General features: G+C 57.1%; 2 protein-coding genes across 4 annotated transcripts in view; one reads left to right on the top strand and one right to left on the bottom strand.

Moving 5' to 3' along the window:
• Nucleotides 1-707: 707 nt before the first annotated feature.
• Nucleotides 708-10,094, bottom strand: TMEM80 (transmembrane protein 80). The gene is made up of 5 exons (XM_007991883.3): nucleotides 9,993-10,094; nucleotides 6,371-6,390; nucleotides 4,718-4,811; nucleotides 4,088-4,180; nucleotides 708-1,898 (listed from the first exon to the last, which is right to left on the bottom strand). The coding sequence occupies exons 1-5, from the start codon at nucleotides 10,009-10,011 to the stop codon at nucleotides 1,693-1,695; spliced, it is 432 nt and encodes a 143-aa protein (XP_007990074.3). The 5' UTR covers nucleotides 10,012-10,094; the 3' UTR covers nucleotides 708-1,692.
• A 135-nt stretch (nucleotides 10,095-10,229) lies between these two features.
• Nucleotides 10,230-11,913, top strand: part of DEAF1 (DEAF1 transcription factor) — a 47,385-nt gene continuing 45,701 nt past the window's right edge. The window contains exons 1-2 of one of the 3 annotated variants that reach the window (XR_005240525.2): nucleotides 10,230-11,074; nucleotides 11,539-11,688. Coding sequence is in view for 2 of the 3 variants with exons in the window: in XM_037998763.2 (XP_037854691.1) it covers nucleotides 10,786-11,074; nucleotides 11,539-11,688 (439 nt within the window). In the remaining variant the exon portion in view is untranslated. The remainder of the gene's footprint in view (nucleotides 11,075-11,538; nucleotides 11,689-11,913) is intronic. The other 2 variants (XM_037998763.2, XM_037998765.2) reach the window with 2 other exon arrangements.

Below are 11,913 nucleotides of genomic sequence, written 5' to 3'. Positions count from 1 at the left end.
CTGTAAACACGATTGTGAGTGCAGAGCCTGCCCTCAGGAGACGGTACAGGCTGGTCTCTCAGGCCCCATCCACTCCGGGCCACCTGGAGCCATGGCGTTCCCTGTGGAGCAGGTGACCACTGCCTGTGTGCCCACTGAGACTGGAGGTGTCAGGATCCATTAACCATGAAGGCAACAGGTCTCCAGCCTTGGGGAGGAGGCCCTTCCCTGGTCTGCATGGTTCATGGGCTGAGTCCTTCAGATGGCAGACATGCCCAGCCGGTCCTCTGCCAGTGCAGGCGCTGGTGAGGGAGGGGGCCCAAGGCGCTCAGGCGCTGGCACGTGTGGTTCTGCTGCAAGGGCGCAGGGGTGGGAAGCAGGTCCTGAGGGCTGTCCTGCAGGTCCTCACTGTGGCCTCTGGGACGACAGGCAGGTCAAAGCAAGTCCGCCCAGGACAACCGGGTGCTCCTATCGCTTCCACGAAGACAGGAAGGAAAGTCTGTCTGGGTGCCACAGCCACAGCCACCCCAGCTGAGGGAGCCCCAGTGGAGGCCCAGGACAGTCCCGCAGCCTCCTGCCCTCAGGAGTCCACCGAACGGAAGGCGCCCAGCAGCCAGGGCCCAAGGGCGAGGCCAGCCAGGAATTGACCAGCTGGCAAGCAGGGTGTGCTCTCTTGAAGGGTGGGAGAACCGGCAATGGGGTAGGGGAAGTCGCCATAATTAGGATAATTCAAGGAGGCATACATATCTCTTTTATTTACAAAATGCGGTGAAGAGAAAATATCTACGTATTAGGATGTGATTATTCCAAACATAGAAAACACACAATAGAACCAAATGAACGGAAAGCTACTATAACAGCTTAGATACTTTTAAAGGAGAACTTATAGTAAATCTGGGAATGGGAAAAAAAATCACAGAGCTAGAATTTGTTTAGCACTCAGTGCAAAAGGCAAAAGTTGCTAAAACTGGAGTGGACGGAGGCTCAGAATGTGGGCCCTGCAGCTGCTCGCTCTCCTGCAGTCCCATCCCCGGCCTCAGCCCTGACCTCTCCTCCGAAGCTCCCCTAAAGGGAGGAGTGTGGCTGAGATGGAAATTCTCAAGCACCAGAGCTGTTGGCTTGTTTGCATTTATTGCTTTAGGAACCCAGAGTGCACTCTTGCCCCCGGGGCCTGCCTGCGTGTGAGGCAGAGCTGGGGGCACTCAAAGCACAAGGCCTTCCCCATCCTGCTTCTCCAGCCGGACTCGGAAACACAGGGGGCCTGGCCACAGAGTAAACTGAGCTCTCAGAGCACAAATTAGGACCATCAGGGAACTAGGGGGTGATGGGGGAGGCGGTGAGATGAGGCCTCTGTTCTGAAGGGCTCTGTCCTCCCTCTCAGCCCTGGGGGCCCTTGGGGGTCCATGGAGGCCTGGCTGCGGAAGCCAGACCCCACTGACAGGGCTGAGTGTGCACTCCTGGGACTCACCTTGAAGGCAGTTCTGTGTGGTCCCTACCCTCCCTGCAGCTGTTCCCAACACCAGGGCCTCCAGCAGTTTGTTCTGCTCTGGCTCCTGCTCCCACCCCTGCCAGGACAGATGGAGCCGTCCGAAACCATCTATGGCCAGTCACCAGGAAAAGTGCCCTTCCTGTCCAGGAATGGGGAGGTGCAGCTGGGGGACTGGTCGGGCCCAGGAGGAGGGCCCCAGTGTGGGGTGTTCTGGGTGCCCGCAGCTACCTGGTGAAGGCTGCAATGGCAACCACCTGCAGGACGGCCTCCAGGCCGTGAAGGGCCAGGAGTGTGGCACTGAGGGCCCAGTCGGCCCACAACACCAGGGTCTGCCAAAGCAGGAAGTAGGCAGAGAGGAGGGCGGTGCCGGCCGTGAGGGCCAGGCTGGCGGCCAGTGGCCTCTCAGCCTCTGTCAGGTTGCCCCTGGTACCTGGAGAACAGAGCAAAAGGGGGAGTGAAGGTGATGCAGGGTGATCCCCAGAGGCCACTGCCCGCAGGTACCTGGCAGGCTGCTGGGACCAGAGCAGATCCTTGCCCTACGTTCCTCCGGGGCCCGGGGAATTCCAGGGAAACAGCCCTCATGGCTACCCAGAACTCAGGAGAGCCAGAGAGCATGTGCAGCATGGGCGTGAGCCCCTCCTGGGGCAAGTGCCCCTGCAAAACCAGTGTGATCTGTCTCTGGGTCTTCTGGGTCGGCTGTGTGGGCGAGGGTGAATTTGGTTTCTAAAATGATTCAACTGCATCTGCCACCTTTTCCTAATTCCAAGTGGAACTGAAGGGATTTTTTTGAAAAATTCCCAAAATATTTTTCTCTGGTCCAAGGCCAGTTCTGGAAAATTTCATGAATACGTATTAAAAACAAAACTGCGTATTTAGCAAACAAATGGGTCAGTCACTAGCTGAGCCTAGGCGCCTGGAGACCCTGCAGTGTGCGGCACGCTTGGGGAGGGTCCCCGATGGCCTAGCAGCCCCCAGCAGGGCCAGACCACACCCTGTCCCCACCACCTTGGGGCAGGCCCAAGCCTCTGAAGATCCGGCCAAGAACCGGGCCTCTGTGCAGCAATGGCGCTCGCACCCTCCCAGCAGCGCCCGCTCTGGGGGGCAAGCTGTAGAGGCTCTGGGACCATCTGTAAGTGCAGACAAGACACTGATGGCCGGGCACCCCTCAGTGGAATGGGCAACTGAGAGAACTCGCCTCCATCCTCCTAGTGTGTCTGAGGCTTGATAACAAGAGGAACGGTGGGGGCCACCCTTCTCTGCGGCCTCGGTTCCTCACTGGACATCGAGCATCAGGAGTCTCCAAGATTCCAGCCTGGCAGGCGCAAAGCGCCCTGGAAGTGCCCACTGCGTTCCCCACGGCAGGGCAATGTTTCACAAACACATGTGTTTAGGTGCACGTGTTATGACCATGAGCACGCAGAGGGCTGGAAGCCTGCACCCCACTGGCCACAGAGGTGAGCTCTGGGGAGGGCAAATTTCCATGTTTACTTCTGTACCCCTTGAATCTTGTACAAGAATAGATCCTTGAACAAACTGTGTGGTTAAAAAAAGGGGAGTGAGGTCGCGCACTTTGGAAGGTCAAGGTGGGCAGACTGCCTGAGCCCAGGAGTTCAAGACCAGCCAGGGCAACACAGTGAAACCTTGTCTCCAGCCGAGAGTGGTGGCTCACGCCTGTAATCCCAGCACTTTGGGAGGCCGAGGCGGGCAGACCACGAGGTCAGGAGATCGAGACTATCCTGGCTAACATGGTGAAACCCCGTCTCCACTAAACATACAAAAAATTAGCCGGGCGTGGTGGCGGGCGCCTGTAGTCCCAGCTACTCAGGAGGCTGAGACAGGAGACTGCTATGAACCTGGGAGGTGGAGCTTGCAGTGAGCCGAATTTGCGTCACTGCACTCCAGCCTGGGCAACAGAGTGAGACTCCATCTCAAAAAAAAAAAAAAAAAAAAAAAAACCCTGTCTCCTTGTCTCTACAAAAAAAAATTAGCCAGGCCTGGTGGCGGGTGCCTATAGTCCCAGCTACTTGGGAAGAGGGGGAGGGCTGAGGCAGGGGGATTGCTTGAGCCCAGGAGGTCAAGGATGCAGTGAGCTGTGATTGCACCACTGCACTCCAGCCTGGGCAACTGAGTGAGACCTCTCAAAAAAAGGAGGTCACTTGAAGGGGCTGTAGACTTGGGGATCCCTAGAGCTGGACTCGGGAGGCTGAGGGCTCCCACCCCTCTAGACTGCTGCCTTTTGGGACCTGGCAGAACTCTCCAGGCCTCTCTCCTCAGACAGCTGAGGCCAAGGGGAAGGGAGTGCTGGTGAATATCCCAGGGCTCCAGATGTGGTGGTGGGCTGGGCTTCTGATCTCAGTACCATTACCCAGTGACTTCTACAAGACACATTTCCAAACACAGTCTCTCCCAACGATGCCCCCAGCGTTGTGTGTCTCTGGGACAAAACTTCTCGATTAATACTTAATGACACTGTAAGGTGAGCCTGCAAGGCAACTGGGTAAGCAGTTTGGATAAAAAACGTCTCCAAGAACCATACTATAAAATAATTACTATTGAAAGACTGTGGTAACAGATAGCAACTCTTAGGACAGGTTCTTCACGGTGTTAACGTCCACTCACCCAGATATAACCGCACCGCTTCCAGAATCCCCATCAGAAACAGCAGAGCAAGATCGAGGACCAGGTAGTGGTGAGGACAGCTGAATACCTGACCTGGAGAGCAGAGGCACAGATGGAACATAAGTTACCTGGCGCAGCAGCAGCAGCCACCTCAGCTTGTCTTTTCCTTTTCCTTCTTTTTTTTATTTATTTATTTTTTTTATTTATTTTTATTTTTTTTTGAGACGGAGTCTTGCTCTGTAGCCCGGGCTGGACTGCAGACTCACTGCAAGCTCACTGCAAGCTCCGCCTCCCAGGTTTACGCCATTCTCCTGCCTCAGCCTCCGCTTTTTTTTATTTTTGAGACAGGGTCTTGCTCTGTCACCCAGGATGGAGTGCAATGGCGCAATCTCAGCTCACTGCAACCTCCGCCTCGCGGGTTCAAGCAATCCTCTCACTTAGCCTACTGAGTAGCTGGGACTACAGGCGCCCACCACCAAGCCCAGCTACTTTTTGTGTTTTTAGTAGAGATGGGGTTTCCCCATGTTGGCCAGGTTGGTTTCGAACTCCTGACCTCAAGTGATCTGCCCGCCTCGGCCTCCCAAAGTGTTGGGATTCCAGGCATGAGCTGCCGCGCCCGACCTGACTTACTTTTATACATGATCATCAGGAGCGTGGCGAGGAAATACAGGGCGTAGTACGTTCCGCTGAGATAAAACAGCATTTGAAGGGGAACTGAAGAGAGCTGGTGAGTGGTTAAGAATCCTCAAGCTCAACGGACCTGGGAGCAGCCTCCCAGGTGGCTGAACAAGAGGGGCTGGTTCTGTCATCTGTTTGGTGGCCACAGACACCACGGGACCATGGGGTCCTGGCAATGATTCACTGCCCATCTGAGGCTTCTACCACTATGCTGGCTGCCAATGGGGTCCCATGAACTGGCAAGGCCTTTGTGGGACACCCCCCCCACGCCAGAACAATGCAGTCTGTGTACTGCAGCTCCTGCCCTCGGTGACTGTGGACTGGTCAGGGGACGCCTCCACACACTGGCACTCCCAGTGATGTCACCCTGACTCTGGCCCCAGTTATGAGTTAGAGAGAAAAAATATCTTTGTCATTTTTTTTTTTTTTTTTTTTTTTGAGACAGAGTCTCGCTCTGTCGCCCAGGCTGGAGTGCAGTGGCCGGATCTCAGCTCACTGCAAGCTCCGCCTCCCGGGTTCTCGCCATTCTCCCGCCTCAGCCTCCCGAGTAGCTGGGACTACAGGCGCCCGCCACCACGCCCGGCTAGTTTTTTGTATTTTTTAGTAGAGACGGGGTTTCACCGGGTTAGCCAGGATGGTTTCGATCTCCTGACCTCATGATCCGCCTGTCTCGGCCTCCCAAAGTGCTGGGATTACAGGCTTGAGCCACCGCGCCCGGCCGTTTGTCATTTTTTTTCTTTTTCTTTTTTTTTTTTTGAGATAAGAGTCTTGCTCTGTTGCCCAGACTGGAGTGCAGTGGCACAATCTTGGCCCACTGCAACCTCCGCCTCCTGGGTTCAAGTGATTCTTCTGCCTCAGTCTCCTGAGTAGCTGGGATTACAGGCGTGCACCACCACATTCAGCTAATTTTTTGTAGTTTTAGTAGGGACAGGATTTCACCACGGTGGCCAGGTTGGTCTCAAACTCCTGGCCTCAAGTGATCTGCCCGCCTCAGCCTTCCAAAGTGTTGGGATTACAGGCATGAGCCACTGCGCTCTTCAGAGGAAATATATTTCTGTTTGGGGGGACTTAAGTATCTACTAGCCATTTCCTGAGCTGTGTACATTTCCTATTTGTTTATGCTAATATGAGTCTATGGGGCCAGGCACAGTGACTCACGCCTGTGATGCCAGAGCTTCAGGAGGCCGAGGCTGCAGTGAGCTGTGATTGCCACACTTCAGCCAGGGTGAGAGCAAGGCTCCGTCCTTAAAATAAAATAAACAAACAAAAATAAAATAAAATGAATCTAGGGACATTCAAAGTGAGGGATTTCCATCTTCCTGCCACTACTGGCCGGGACAGAGGCAGGCGGCCATCCTCTTCGGAGCCGGGCAGTCTGGTGTGCTTAGCCACTTTGTGCAGGGCTGAGCAGGTAGGGGATGGAGCCAACACAACTGATCCAAGGAAGTTACATCAACTCTCTAAATCTGTCAAGCAACACCCCCCTCTCTAAACTGAAATTACTAGACAGAACTTAAGGAAAACGTGGGGTGAGGCCGAGTGCTCTCTGCGTGGCAGCAATTCGGGCCTCTGGGTGCTGTCCTGGAGGGGCACGCAGCAGGATACCACCGTGGAGGAGCCTCTCCCTGAAAGAGAAAGGGGCTGTGAGCAAGGCCCGACAGCCACCAGGAGGCTTTCCTGGGGCTCGCTCCACACTGATAGGAACCACCCCTGCTTTATTCTCTTTTGATCTCATATTTGTAGAAAGCAGTAAACATGTAACGTGGGCCTGCCCCTAGGTATCTCCCGTGCCTCTCTAGCCATCCTTCAACGAGGCTGTCTCTGCCTTTCAGAACCTGAGGCTGGAGACAGCGAGTACGTGAGGAACCATGGTGGGAAATGAATCCTCCACTTCACCCTGGGTGAGACCCACCTGGCCCTCAGGGAAAGCAGCACCCTGAGCCTACCCAAACAGCAGCTCTCCTCGTTGTCTGTGGCTTCTCTGTATTTGCCACACATATATGACTAATGGAAACCTTTTCGGCAGGGCGTGGTGGCTCACGCCTGTAATCCCAGCACTTTGGGAGGCCGAGGCAGGCGGATCATGAGGTCAGGAGATTGAGACCATCCTGGTTAACACGGTGAAACCCCGTCTCTACTAAAAATACAAAAAATTGGCTGGGCGTGGCGGCGGGCGCCTGCAGTCCCAGCTACTCGGGAGGCTGAGGCAGGAGAATGGCGTGAACCCAGGAGGTGGAGCTTGCAGTGAGCCAAGATCGACCCACTGCACTCCAGCCTGGGCGACTGCAAGCTCCGCCTCCCGGGTTTACGCCATTCTCCTGCCTCAGCCTCCGGGAGTAGCTGGGACTACAGGCGCCGCCACCTCGCCCGGCTAGTTTTTTGTATTTTTAGTAGAGACAAGGTTTCACCATGTTAGCCAGGATGGTCTCGATCTCCTGACCTCGTGATCCGCCCGTCTCAGCCTCCCAAAGTGCTGGGATTACAGGCTTGGGCCACTGCGCCCGGCCTATCTTTTTTCATAATTTATAAGAGACATTTGCTTTCCTTTGGAATTTTATCCCCAAACATCCCTCCAAAAATAAGAATTTTCAAAACTAGCAATGCAGCAGTCCAATCTTTTTATCATGCAACCTCTTGGGCCTTCTCCCACCCCCACCTGAGAGATGACAGGAAGCCCGAGGAGTGGAGCCTCTTTCCGCATTTTCGATTCTGAGGTTTTGCATCTGAAGACTCCCCTGACTCATCCCGGATCCACGGTGACCTGGGTCAGACTAATTGTCTGAAAAGGGCTCACGCTAGTTGCACATGTGATATGTGCACGTCTCTACATGTGTAAATACATCAATATAGATCTAGAATTGGGCGGAAACCTCTCATAAAAGGAGGCTCAAGCTGCACCGCTGGGCGGCAGGCAGGACAGCAACCTGAACACAGCCTCTCTGTTCCATTTCCACTTCAACACCAGGGAGGGCAAGACAGAAACCTGGCGTGAGTGAGATTTTGTGGCTGATCCCACAGCTTCTTGAGCAGATCTGGGGCCTTCTGTGCCAGAGTTTATGGAATCTCACATGGGCAAGAGTCTTGAGCCGGTAAATACAAGGCTAAAGTAAAGACATCGGTAAAGACATCGGCATCAGAGACTCAGAACTGGGCTCCTGGAAGAGGCGCCACAGGCTGGAAGCAGGAAGCCAAGTGCACGGCAAACCACGTCGCATCGTGTTACCGCCAGACCCCTCTTTAAACCCGATCTGTTCTTTTCCAGGCCCTAGCTAAACCAGGCTACCTAAATATCTGTCATTATCTGTGATGATTTCGCATTAATTGGGGTTTTTGTTCCTTTTCTTAGAGGTTGGCTTCTTAAACACTTCCAATGTGTCTGCTAGTCGCTCATTGCTACAGATTGAAGTTGTGGCGTTTGGGGGAAAACTGTATAAAAGTCTTAAGTGATGTAACATTTAAATAATTAATATGAAGGGCGGCTATAACCAGCTGTTATAGGGCGGCTGTTCTAACACTTCTAGATCTGCAGGAGCTCTTTCTGACTGAACGTAGCCCTGGGTTTCAGGACATTTTTGGTCAGTGACTTACTGTGATCACAATGTGGCTGTGAATAGCTGTGTCGGGCGAAGTTAAACATGGAAGTAAAAGAGAACAAATGTTTTCCCTGATGTAACGGACAAGGTGTGCTAACAGATCTTGTTCTGGTATACACTTAATTTTTTTAGAGACAGGGTTTTGCTCTATTGCCCAGGCTGGAGTGCAGTGGCGTGATCACAGCTCATTGCAGCCTCAGCCTCCCACACAGCTGTGATCACAGGCTCCCTGGGGTAATTTTTTTTTTTTTTGAGACAGAGTTTCGCTCGTTGCCCAGGCTGGAGTGCAATGGTGCGATCTTGTCCCACCGCAACCTCTGCCCCCCTGGGTTCGAGTGATTTCTCCTGCCTCAGACTCTCATGTAGCTGGGATTACAGGCATGCACCATCACACCAGGCTAATTTTGTAGTTTTAGTAGAGACGGGGTTTCTCCATGTTGGTCAGGCTGGTCTCGAACCCTCGACCTCAGGTGATCTGCCCTCCTTGGCCTCCCCAAGTGCTGGGATTACAGGCATGAGCCACTGCGCCTGGCCTTCCCCGGGGTAATTTTTAATTTTTTTTTTTTAAGGGGGTCTCCCACTGTTGCCCAGGCTGGAGTGCAGTGGTGTGATCACGGCTCACTGTAGTCTCAACCTCTTGAGCTCAAGTGATGCACCAGCTTCAGTCTCCCACGTAGCTGGGACCACAGGCTCCCCGGGCTAATTTTTAATTTTTTTTTTTTTTGTAGAGGGGGGTCTCGCTCTGTCGCCTAGGCTGGGGTGCAGTGGCGCCATCACGACTCACTGTAACCTCGACTAACTGGGTTCAAGTGATCAGCCAGCCTCAGCTTCCAGAGTAGCTTGGTCCACAGGGGTGCGCCACCACGACCGGCTGATGTTTACAATTTTTCTGTAGAGAGGGTGTCTTGCTATGTTGCCCAGGCTGGTCTCAAATGATCCTGCAGCCTCGGCTTCCCAAAGTGCCAGACTTACAGGCGTGAGCCACTGCGCCCAACCTAAACTTAATTTTTAACCTAATGAAAATACACAAACAAACCTGATTACTAGAGGCTGCCCTGCCTGTGGAATAGCCATTCGTTATTCCTTTAAAACAAAGCACCTGATTTCCAGAGAACGCGCTCGAAGGTGTGGCACTTCAGCGCCCGCGTTCGAGCGCTCTGGCTGCACCCACGGACAGCAGAGGGCGGCCACTCTGCAGCACGGCCGATTTACTGCTTTGGTCAGTCCCTTCCTCCTCCCGGAGGCGAGTCTCTCACGCACGGGACCCGCGATTTCTTTGGCGAAGGTTCCAAGGCTACCGAAACCCCGCGCCCATCCCGCCCACGTGTCTTCACAAAAGCCACGCGCGGGACAAGAGCTGTCGGGGACTGGGTCCCCGAGAGCCGCTCCAAAGCCGCTCCGCATCCACCCTGCCCGGGCCCAGGCGCCCGCGCGCGGGCGAGCTCCTCGGGGCGCAGGACGCCCGCCACGCAGGCCAGGCCGCGCTTCTCGATGGGGTGACGGAGCTGTCTCGCTCACGTAGAGACGCTGGCACAGCGCCGTGAGCGCACCGAAAACGGAAACCGGATTGTCACCACAGGGAAACGCCGCGCCCGCCGCTGCTAGCCCGGAAGCCCCCACCCGCCCGAGCTCACCTCGCCGCGCGTCCGCCATCTTACCCGCCCCGCCCGCCGCTCCGTCGCGATCCCGGCAGCCTCTCGGCCCGCGCCGCTCGCGCTCCTTCGGCCATTTTCGCGTCTCCTGACGAAGGGGCCCGACCGCGCCGCGTTTCGGGAGCGGACGTCCGAGCCACGGCCGTAGTCCGTCCGGCACCGCTCGGGCACTTTCGGAAGGGAGGAGGCGGAGAACCGAGGTTCGGGAGCATTCGGGCTCGGAGACATTCGGCTCGTCTCGGCTCGGCCTCGGGCTGACTCGGCTCCCGCCGGCAGTGGGAACGGGCGAAACCCGCGGCACTAAGCTCTGTCTCTAGAGAGGCAGAATTGCGCCGGGCGCCGGCGAAAATCTGCCTAGAGCCGTCCAGCCCTGTCGGCCGGGGACAACAGCCGTCTCAGCGTGTTAGGCAGTGAGGAGAGCCGGGGCTCCGTCTCTCGGAAGCCCTCGTGCGGACTCGGACCTATTCGGACTGACTCGGCTTCCCACTTCGGGGAGCTTCGACCCTCCTCGGTTCAGGACTCGGTCTCGGCTCGGCGGCTTCGTGCAGGTTCGGCTCTTATTCGGGCAGCCTCGGTTCGCGTCGGTTCCGCTCCACGGGCAGACTCGGCTCGGCTCTGCTCGGCGGCTGGCTGCTTTTTCGGTCCCTGTTCGGGCGGCGGCTTCGGGCGGCCTCGGCCCAGCTCGGGCGTCCTCTTCGGGCCCCGCTTCGGGCTCTGCGACCGGCGCTTCGGGCGGCCCCGGACGGCGCCTTCGGGAAGGCTCGGCGGAGTCCGGATGGAGGACTCGGACTCGGCGGCAAAGCAGCTGGGCCTGGCTGAGGCGGCAGCGGTGGCGGCCGCGGCCGCTGTGGCGGCGGCGGCCGCGGCCGCGGCGGGAGGCGAGGCGGAGGAGCCGGTGCTGAGCAGGGACGAGGACTCGGAGGAGGACGCAGACTCGGAGGCGGAGCGGGAGACTCCGCGGGTCACGGCAGTGGCGGTGATGGCGGCGGAGCCCGGGCACATGGACATGGGTGCCGAGGCCCTGCCCGGCCCCGACGAGACCGCCGCTGCCGCAGCCTTCGCAGGCAAGTGCGCCCGCCGGCCTCTCGCCTCGTCCGGTTCCCGCGCGCCTACCCCGCACACCTGCCCCGCACAACTGCCCCACGTGACCAGCCCGCCACACCTGCCCCTCACACCTGCTCCACGTGACCAGCCCGACCCACCCGCCCCGCACAACTACCTCTCACACCTGCCCCACATGACCGCACTGCCCCACCAGCTGCTCCCACCTGCCCCACATACCTGCTGCAGGTGACCAGCCTGCCCCACCTGCCACAGACACCTGCCCCACCCACCCCTCACACCTGCCCCACGTGATCAGCCTGCCCTACCTGCCCCGCACACCTGACCCACATACCTGCCCCAGGTTACTAGCCTGCCCCACCTGCCCCTCACACCTGCCCCGCACACCTGCCCCTGGTGACCCACCCAGCCTCACCTGTCCTGCCCTGCACACACCTGCCCTCACCTCCCCTTTTCTTTGTGGCAGCCCTGCCTCCTACTGGTCCCCCTGTGCAGCCCTGCCCCTGCCCTGCCTTCATCCATCCTGGCTCCCCCCACCCACCTGTCCTGGAGAAGCCCGGGGGCGGATGGGCACCTGTGGTCACCAGGAACCCCCACGTCCTGAGGGCCAGTTCAGGTATGACCTGAGCACTGAGGAGCCAGGGGTGGGCAGCCTGCTGGAGGCCATGATGCCAGAGGTCAGCATGGCTGTGTGGTGGCCCAGGGGGCCCGCGGAGTTACCTGTGCGGGCTCCTCTTCCAGTCCTCCCTCTTCCTCTTGCCTTTTTCCCTAAGGACCTGCTCCTTCTGCCCCCTTCCTGTCGGGCTCCCTGTGGGGAGGCCGCCGTGGCTTGCCAGCCGAT

Source organism: Chlorocebus sabaeus, chromosome 1, assembly GCF_047675955.1.
Source record: "Chlorocebus sabaeus isolate Y175 chromosome 1, mChlSab1.0.hap1, whole genome shotgun sequence".
Classification (NCBI taxonomy): Eukaryota; Metazoa; Chordata; class Mammalia; order Primates; family Cercopithecidae; genus Chlorocebus; species Chlorocebus sabaeus.
Note: the sequence above shows the minus strand (reverse complement) of the source record. Positions and strands in the feature narration are given on the sequence as shown.

Coding starts and splice junctions, on each gene's coding strand:
- TMEM80 (XM_007991883.3), bottom strand. Junction 4,181..4,717: donor CCTGATGATCATGTATAAAA/GTAAGTCAGGTC, acceptor TCTGCTCTCCAG/GTCAGGTATTCAGCTGTCCT. Junction 1,899..4,087: donor AGCGGTGCGGTTATATCTGG/GTGAGTGGACGT, acceptor TCTGTTCTCCAG/GTACCAGGGGCAACCTGACA.